At 41.6% G+C, this 8,473-nt stretch overlaps 2 protein-coding genes across 17 annotated transcripts in view; both read right to left on the bottom strand.

The window, feature by feature from the left end:
* The window catches only part of LOC107837198 (band 4.1-like protein 2), a gene marked incomplete at its 5' end in the record, with an annotated part of 9,331 nt that extends 3,553 nt beyond the window's left edge, over positions 1-5,778 (bottom strand). The window contains 6 exons of the mRNA XM_016675856.1: positions 515-629; positions 1,371-1,451; positions 2,136-2,234; positions 2,520-2,648; positions 4,155-4,817; positions 5,680-5,778. Of these exons, the coding sequence (XP_016531342.1) occupies positions 525-629; positions 1,371-1,451; positions 2,136-2,234; positions 2,520-2,648; positions 4,155-4,817; positions 5,680-5,778 (1,176 nt within the window). The remainder of the gene's footprint in view (positions 1-514; positions 630-1,370; positions 1,452-2,135; positions 2,235-2,519; positions 2,649-4,154; positions 4,818-5,679) is intronic.
* Positions 5,779-7,659: 1,881 nt separating this feature from the next.
* epb41l2 (erythrocyte membrane protein band 4.1 like 2) overlaps positions 7,660-8,473 on the bottom strand; it is a 48,163-nt gene continuing 47,349 nt past the window's right edge. For all 16 annotated transcript variants that reach the window (XM_016675841.1, XM_016675838.1, XM_016675843.1 and 13 more), the window contains one exon: positions 7,660-7,773. In XM_016675841.1, the coding sequence (XP_016531327.1) occupies positions 7,669-7,773 (105 nt within the window). In that variant the 3' untranslated portion in view covers positions 7,660-7,668. The remainder of the gene's footprint in view (positions 7,774-8,473) is intronic.

The raw sequence follows: 8,473 nt of genomic DNA, 5'->3' as shown, positions 1-8,473 counted from the left end.
AAAAAAAAAAAAAAAAAAAGAACTGCCCCGCCTGAAAACCAAAATCTCGGTTCAGTTGAAGTGAACTCTGGTGCGTTTCGTTTTTTAAAAACGGTTTGGTTTATTCGACAAAGTGAAAGCAAACCGCGGCAACTGAAAATGTCTACGAACCGAGTCTACTAGACTAACAAATGAAAACACACACTCTTTGTTCTGGGGGTTAAATCCTATTAAAACCCTGGAAGCTTAGCTGATGGAGGGTGGAAGGGTCAGGACTCTGGATGATCTAGCGAATCTCTCAACCTTGTGAAATGGAAGGGAACACTACGTACCGTCCCACCAGAAAATAAATAATAAATAAATAAAAATCTGTATGTGAGTGAATACATTTCCTGAAGCTAAAGGCTAGATTTGTTTAAAATTCACGATGCTGCTATAAAAGACAATTTGCTGTGTCGAAATTCTTCTAGTACCTCGGAAAGACAGAAACTGTTTCAATAACAATAACAACAATCGTGCAACTCACTATTATTACCTGAGTTCAGTCAATCCTCCTCCTCAGCCAGTTCAGTTTCTTTATGAACAACCACTCTGGTAACAGACATGTCAGGATGTTGCTCTTTGGCCTCCTTAATAGCCTGTGCCAGTGCCTGCAGTACCCAAGGGCAGCCACATAGGGGAGACACCGAGCACAACAGGCAGTGGAGGGGAAGGAGGGCAAAAATGATGGTGTTAAATAAAGAAAAAAAAAGATGAAATAAGAAGCATTTAAAAAAAAAACATCATATGAAAGATCAGTGGACCATTTTACCTTTTTGGGTTGACAGAATGGCAAATAAGAGTAAAATGGCTTTAAATTAGGAAATTATTCCAACTGGAATCAATTCCCAAAAACACAAACTCAAGCTGGTTGTTTTTGCTAAAATTTAGCAAAACCGAACAGACATGCAACTTAAACAAAAAAAAAACAAAACAAAAAAAGCAAGAGTCATGCAGATGCAAAGGCAGTCCATTTTCATTTGAGCTTAACTAAGCGAATTTAGAACAAAAGACGCAAAATCTCTGACATTTGGAAGCAAAGACAGCAAATCAAATGAACCGGGAGATCGATAAGCTCAGACAAAAACAAAGGAAAACATCCAACAAGGCCAGGACGAAGGGAGGAAGTGATAAAGAAGAAGTCGGCCTCTGGCTGCCAGCAACAAGATGCTGACATGTCACCAGAAATCTAAATATCCAACAACGTTTTTAAATTAAAAAAACAAAAACACTTTTACACTTAAATCTTAGAGAGAACCTTTTCACACCTTCCACATCTTGTTAGGTTAAAGTGGCCCAACAAGCTTGCAGCTAAAAACCTTAGAGATGAGCAACAGGGCTTGAGAACCGACCTGGTCGTGGTCGATGTCGCAGTCGCCGGTGATCACGATGCGCTTCTCAATCCTCGTCTCCGAGAGCCCGCCTTTTAATGTCTGGAACAAAACGGAGGACACGACTTTGATGACCGTCACATGTGGTTTATTTGTAAGTGTAATGGCCCGGCTGGTGAGACACAGCGCTGAGCCGGGGGGGGGGAACCGGTTAAAGGATTGTTGGCTTCTTTAAAAAAAGAAAGAAAAAATAATTAAGTATCAGACTGTGCTTCAGTTTAACTTCAGGGTTTCTTCAGCTTTCAATAGGATTTATTTAAACTCAAACAAATGTGCAGTTTTTTCATGATAAACAAGCAGAACAGTGGACACGTAGTCAAGAACATTTAAATTTCCAAGATGAATCGTTTGCAAGAGTCAAAATCTTTTGCAGACTAGAGGAAAAAAGGCTAAAAGTTCGACTATGATGTTCGTTTGTTGCCGTGCATCATAGTGTCCCTCGGAGTTTTCTCAAAGTAGAGTGCGATCCATCGATAACTTCAAAACATGGAACAAAAACATGCATATTTTTCAACTAAAAAAGCAGAAGTTGAGCAAATTTAACAGATAACTAAATGAATCTTAAAAAAATGGAAATCATATAAATACAACTCAAAACTTAAGACCCTGAACTCATAAAAAAAAAAAGAGAAAACTAATGTGCTGTAAGATTTAAATTCTAGATGATGATACTTATGCTCAACCATAGCAATATGAAAAAGCAGAACAACAAATCGTGTTTTGTACCTTGGTAATGTGTGTGGTGGTGGTGGTGCACAAAGACTCAGAGGTGATCGTCTGAGCGGTCATCAACACTCCGGGTTCACCATCACTATTACCATCCAACTGAGGAAAAGAGGAAAACAACAACAAAAAAATAAATCAGATCGTCCGCTCCACATCAGCAAATTCTTTAACTCATCGATACAATGCATGACTTTATTTTTTTTTCTCTTTGGATGAAGGAATTAGTGGTGGCGCCATGCCCTGCTGCTAGAAAAGAAAACACTTTGCAACACAAAGTACGTTAAACTAAAGGGTTTTCCCCCCAACATTACAAAAAAGTGACAGAGGAAACAAATAATTATAAAAATATGAAAAACAAACTCCCTGTGCTTCTCAAGTGTGCACCTGTGCGGCCTCGTATGTGATGGTCTTGGTTTCCGTGTGCACGATGGGCACTTCTTTTGTGGCTATCTCAGTTTTCTGGGCGGCAAACGTGTCTGATATAGTCACCATTTCTGTTTTTACCACAGGCGGCTGGGGAGGGAGGAGAGACAGGAGTGAGTGGGAAGGAGAGACGGTTAATAGGTTTAATACGAGACTGCTTTGGGAACAAATGAACAGATACATAAGACATCTTTGGCATCAGAATTACTTCCAAGGTGGTCGTCACTTTAAAGCAAAACTTAAGAGAAGTTGGCTTCAAAGACAACGGTGCCAAACAAAAGTGACTTTGTGTGAGTACTGATAATGTACAGTGCCTTGCAATAGTATTTGTATTTTATTGGGATTTTATGTGACGGCCCAAGACAAAGCAGTGATTGATAGTTCAAGCTGCAGAGAAATAATATATGGCTAACAATCTGAAATGTGTGGCATGAATTTGTTTACTCTGACGCTCCTAAATAAAATCCTTTTAGAAGTCAGTCACCTAAGTATTGAAAAAGAAGCTTGCAGTCACATAGAAGACTGACCAAACATACAGAACGTGACCTAATCAAAAAGAACAACCAAAAAAAACGTGCATCATGTTTCTTCTAAACTTCAGCTGCACGCTAATTTGTGTTAGTTTTGCACATGAGATCCCTAAAAAAAGGCAATAAAGTTTAAGTTTTGAGTACTGTTGCAAGGGACTGTAAATAAGTGTACGTGTATCAGAAAGTGTAGATTTGTAAACAAAGCGCACACACAAGCACACATGCAATAAAATTCATGCAGGTGGAATGAGAGCTCTTAAACTCGTGCAACGACATGCCAGGAAAAAGCCAATTACAATCTAGCTAAGAGAAGACGACTAGCAGCTACAGCAGCAGCACCGACCGCACAGAATTTTCTTGGGTGTCAACATGCAACTCCGAACATGAGACGGCACCAACATGAAGGGAACATGAGCCAATAAAGCCAACAGGGCTCTAATGACTGGAAAACAAAGCGGCTATTGAAATGTAAACAAGGTGGCATTCAGATGAGTGGGTGGCATTTCCAAAGTGCTTGGCAATGGCGATTTCCACAAATACGAGGAGCGGCGCCACTGCCAAACGCAATAAAGGACACACAGGCACAGCTCATAAAGGTGAAAATCAGCATGCAAAATGAAAACGCGCACACCTAGAAGCATCTTGCATTTCCCACTTAGGCCCCATTTACTTCACAACACAACGCAGGAGGCAACAGCATCGACACGCCACAATGAGTGGCACTAGATCTACGAGGATAAATGGCAGGAAATGTGGCAGAGACATGAATAAGTGTGACTGGGCGGTAAAATAAAAGCGGCTTCTTGAGGAATTTGACATAAACACCGACAGTATCGGCGATGAAGGTCTTACAGCACGGTCCTAACCGTCTTCAAAAGGTGTTTGTTTTCTCAATATGCTTTCACAGAACGGAGAGGAGTGTGAGAATGTACATGGGGCTCAAAGTTGCACACAAGCAGGAAAAGGAAACCGGCGATGTGAGAAGCAGCGGGGAAAGAAGTGGGTGTTTTCTACGGCTGGCGGGAAGGTTCAAAAACCCCTGGAGGAGCTCCGCAGTTGGTTTTACCTCAGAGCAACAAATAACCTGCGGCCGGGGATCCACTTCCACCAGCGAGGCTTCTCCGTTCATTTTAGGCTGCTCCAGGTCCTCGGTGGGGCCGGCCTCGGCGCTCTCCTCGGGCACCATGAGGCCCTCCGGCGCCTCTTCGGGGGTCACCATCGGATCGTCGGTGCTGTCCTCCGTCTCCCGTCCGCTTTCTTTCTCCTCCTGGTCGTCTTTCTTCTCCTCAACCTCCATCTCCTCCTTCTTAGATTCTTCTTCTTCTTCTTCTTGACTCGTTTCTTCTGCAGGCTGGCTGACCTCCGCCGGAAGAGATGGGACAACCGGAGCAGATGCTTGCTGCTGCTCCTCTTCCTCCTCTTTCATCTGCTCTTCTTCTTCCTTCTCCTCTGGTATTTGTGATTGAGAGATGGATGCAGGAACGTTTGGATGGTACTCTGCTTCCTCCTCGCTCTCGCTGTCAGAGGACGCCTTCTCCGGCTTCACGGGGCTTACTTCCTCCACCTCCGCCAGCGCCGCTTCCTCTTCGACCTTCACTTTCTGGTCCTGAGGTTCATGCTCGGCGGGCGGGGCGGCAGTAGGGTCGGCCGTAACCGTGACGACCCCGGGTTTGGGGGCTCTGGAAACTTCTTGGATGACAACAGTTTCCTCGATTTCAACTTCGGTGGTCTACACACACGCACACATGTACACACGTACACAGAGTGCACAGACACACACGATGAGGTGCACACGTATACAACAAACGCAAAAAAAGCAAAACAAAAAAACACAAAATATGATCATTGAACATAAATTAAAAATGGGTTAACAGAAAATATATATATACAGAAGAAACATGAGGAAAATAAGATGAGGTATAAATGAAGAAGATCCTCCAGGGTTTCTACACGGTTTTTGTGGAAAATAATCCATAATCAACTTTCCAGGATTCTCTTTCTTTATCATTTAATTTAAAATAAAAGAAAGAAAGGAAAGCAAATACATGGAAAGACAGATAGGAAAGAAGCAAGGAAACTAAGAACGGATAAAAAGGAAAAAAAGACAAAGGAAGAGAAGAAGGGAACAAAAAAGAAGAAAGGAGGGAAACTGAAAAAGAAGGAAGGAAGGAAGGAAAAGAGAAAAGAAGGAAGAAAACAAGGAAGCAAGGAAAGAAGAAAGGAGCAGAGAAAGGAAGGAAGGAAAAGAGAAGGCTGGAAGGAAAGAACCAAGGAAGGGTGGGGAAAGGAAAGAAGGAAAAGAAAACACTAAGAAAGGAAAAGGAAAAAGGAAATCAAAGAATAAGGAGGAAAGGACAACTTTTGACAATGGGAAAAAAAAAATCCTGGAAACAAAAATATTTCCCTAAAAGCTAAAAATTTCATTCCATACTTTTCCAGACTGTGTAGGAACCCTCTACAGTGGATCAAGTTGGAAACGACCGAAGTGGCAATGGGAACATGAAAGCTCAGTTGAGAACAAACGGAGGCGTGAAGGAAGCGAAAGTCATGAATGGAAAGCCAAGAGGGGTTACAAAGAAAGTTAGTACCACCTTTGCAGGTTCTTTGGTTTCAGAGCTCGCGTTATCAGCTGAAGCTGCTTCGGTTTGCGGCACACTGACCTGCGTGACAGAGAAGTTAGGACGACAACATCAGTCACACATCGGCGGGAAAGTCACTGTTAGCAATTAGCAACACCGGGACGCTTGTTATCACAGCGTGGGGATGGGACCGGCTTTTGTCATCTGCTCTTTCACTTCTTATCTCGTCCTCTCTTTGTCTGTGGGATGGCTGTTCTGCACAAACACTAAATCCACACGCGCACAGCAGGAACTCAGCGAGCAAAAACAGGATCAAAAGAGGAATAGAAATGAAGTTCGCTCAGAAAAAAAACAACAACAAACAAAAGATGGTACTGAAGAGTCTTTTTCATGCATGGCAATGCGTTTCTTTTGCCATTTAAAGAAGCTCCAGCAAACAGGCACACAATAAACACATTATAAGGTTCTTTTTGTCCCCCCCCCTCCATTTCAGCCTCTGTGAAAACAGCTGCTTCACACCGTACTGTCTTTAACATCAGAGAACGTCTGGGAAGCAGATTTGGCACATTGTGGAAAATTTGCATTCCTTTACCGCCAGAAATGACAAACCCTTGCACTGCACAGCTGTTAGTCGATTTAGATCAAATTAATCCTGAAAATAGTGCAGCAACAAGCCACTGAGGATTAAATGCTCCCAGACGCAAATTAATTCATGCAACATCAACAGCAGGCTTTATATACACATCTGCCAAGCAGCTTTAATCAACTAAAGCATTAGAAGGTGTCAGTTCACTTTTAAGCTGGTCAACTGAGGAGGTATATAAAAAAAAGATATAGGTAAGAAAATAAAGATAAATCTCACATAATGGTTGAACTAGAGATGACCCTAGTATGAGCTAATGGTCCAGAGTACAAATGAAAAATAACTAAACTCAGCTCCTCATACTGGTTGTTTTCTCCAAAAAAAAAAAAAGTTATTTCCGCCCTTTATAATGACATTTACAGTAAAGAAGAGACTGTTTTGGGTGCTGCAGTAATAGAAGAAAGGAGCTGAAACACAACTCGATAAATAAAAAATAAATAAACTCAAAAATTGTATCATATGTTAGCCTCTTCCACCAAGGCTTTAAAGTAATAAAGTAATATTTTACTCCACATACAAAGTCAGACTGTAAGAACATATCAATCTTTCTCACCCTTAAGCTCTTTGAATAAAAAAAAGGCATCATCCCTGTCCAATTGGGACCATGCAAAGTAAACCGACACCTTAATGTTTAGTACCAGCAGAAGCATCTCAGTGGCAGAGAGTGCAGAAACGGGATGAGACAAAGATGAACCGCAGACAGCAGTGGGAGCGGCAGCAGCTGAACATGTGGTCACAGCAGCCTCTAGTGGCGGTTCTGGCACACTGCAGGGAGGCGGAGAGCCCGCAGAGTAAAATTCAGCAGCAGTGCGTCTGCTGAGAAGCACCGAAGCTATTTCGTCTTCGAGGCTCTACGGCAAGAGACGCACACAAAACAGCAGTGGTAGAGGGTTAATGGAGAGCTGAAAAGAAAAACTATAGTTTAAAAAAAACAACAAAAAAAAAAGGTAGAGGAGTTAGGAAAGTTAAGTGTCAGGAACAGTCGCTCAATTATGCGAGAAGTGATTCCACAAAAATCAAAAACAAATAANGGTTAAATCCTATTAAAACCCTGGAAACTTAGCTGATGGAGGGCGGAAGGGTCAGGACTCTGGATGATCTAGCGAATCTCTCAACCTTGTGAAATGGAAGGGAACACTACGTACCGTCCCACCAGAAAATAAATAATAAATAAATAAAAATCTGTATGTGAGTGAATACATTTCCTGAAGCTAAAGGCTAGATTTGTTTAAAATTCACGATGCTGCTATAAAAGACAATTTGCTGTGTCGAAATTCTTCTAGTACCTCGGAAAGACAGAAACTGTTTCAATAACAATAACAACAATCGTGCAACTCACTATTATTACCTGAGTTCAGTCAATCCTCCTCCTCAGCCAGTTCAGTTTCTTTATGAACAACCACTCTGGTAACAGACATGTCAGGATGTTGCTCTTTGGCCTCCTTAATAGCCTGTGCCAGTGCCTGCAGTACCCAAGGGCAGCCACATAGGGGAGACACCGAGCACAACAGGCAGTGGAGGGGAAGGAGGGCAAAAATGATGGTGTTAAATAAAGAAAAAAAAAGATGAAATAAGAAGCATTTAAAAAAAAAACATCATATGAAAGATCAGTGGACCATTTTACCTTTTTGGGTTGACAGAATGGCAAATAAGAGTAAAATGGCTTTAAATTAGGAAATTATTCCAACTGGAATCAATTCCCAAAAACACAAACTCAAGCTGGTTGTTTTTGCTAAAATTTAGCAAAACCGAACAGACATGCAACTTAAACAAAAAAAAAACAAAACAAAAAAAGCAAGAGTCATGCAGATGCAAAGGCAGTCCATTTTCATTTGAGCTTAACTAAGCGAATTTAGAACAAAAGACGCAAAATCTCTGACATTTGGAAGCAAAGACAGCAAATCAAATGAACCGGGAGATCGATAAGCTCAGACAAAAACAAAGGAAAACATCCAACAAGGCCAGGACGAAGGGAGGAAGTGATAAAGAAGAAGTCGGCCTCTGGCTGCCAGCAACAAGATGCTGACATGTCACCAGAAATCTAAATATCCAACAACGTTTTTAAATTAAAAAAACAAAAACACTTTTACACTTAAATCTTAGAGAGAACCTTTTCACACCTTCCACATCTTGTTAGGTTAAAGTGGCCCAACAAGCTTGCAG

Source organism: Poecilia formosa, unplaced genomic scaffold (genome assembly GCF_000485575.1).
Source record: "Poecilia formosa unplaced genomic scaffold, Poecilia_formosa-5.1.2 Scaffold122, whole genome shotgun sequence".
Classification (NCBI taxonomy): domain Eukaryota; kingdom Metazoa; phylum Chordata; class Actinopteri; order Cyprinodontiformes; family Poeciliidae; genus Poecilia; species Poecilia formosa.
The sequence above is the reverse complement of the archived record's forward strand: the minus strand, read 5'-3'. Positions and strand labels throughout refer to the sequence as shown.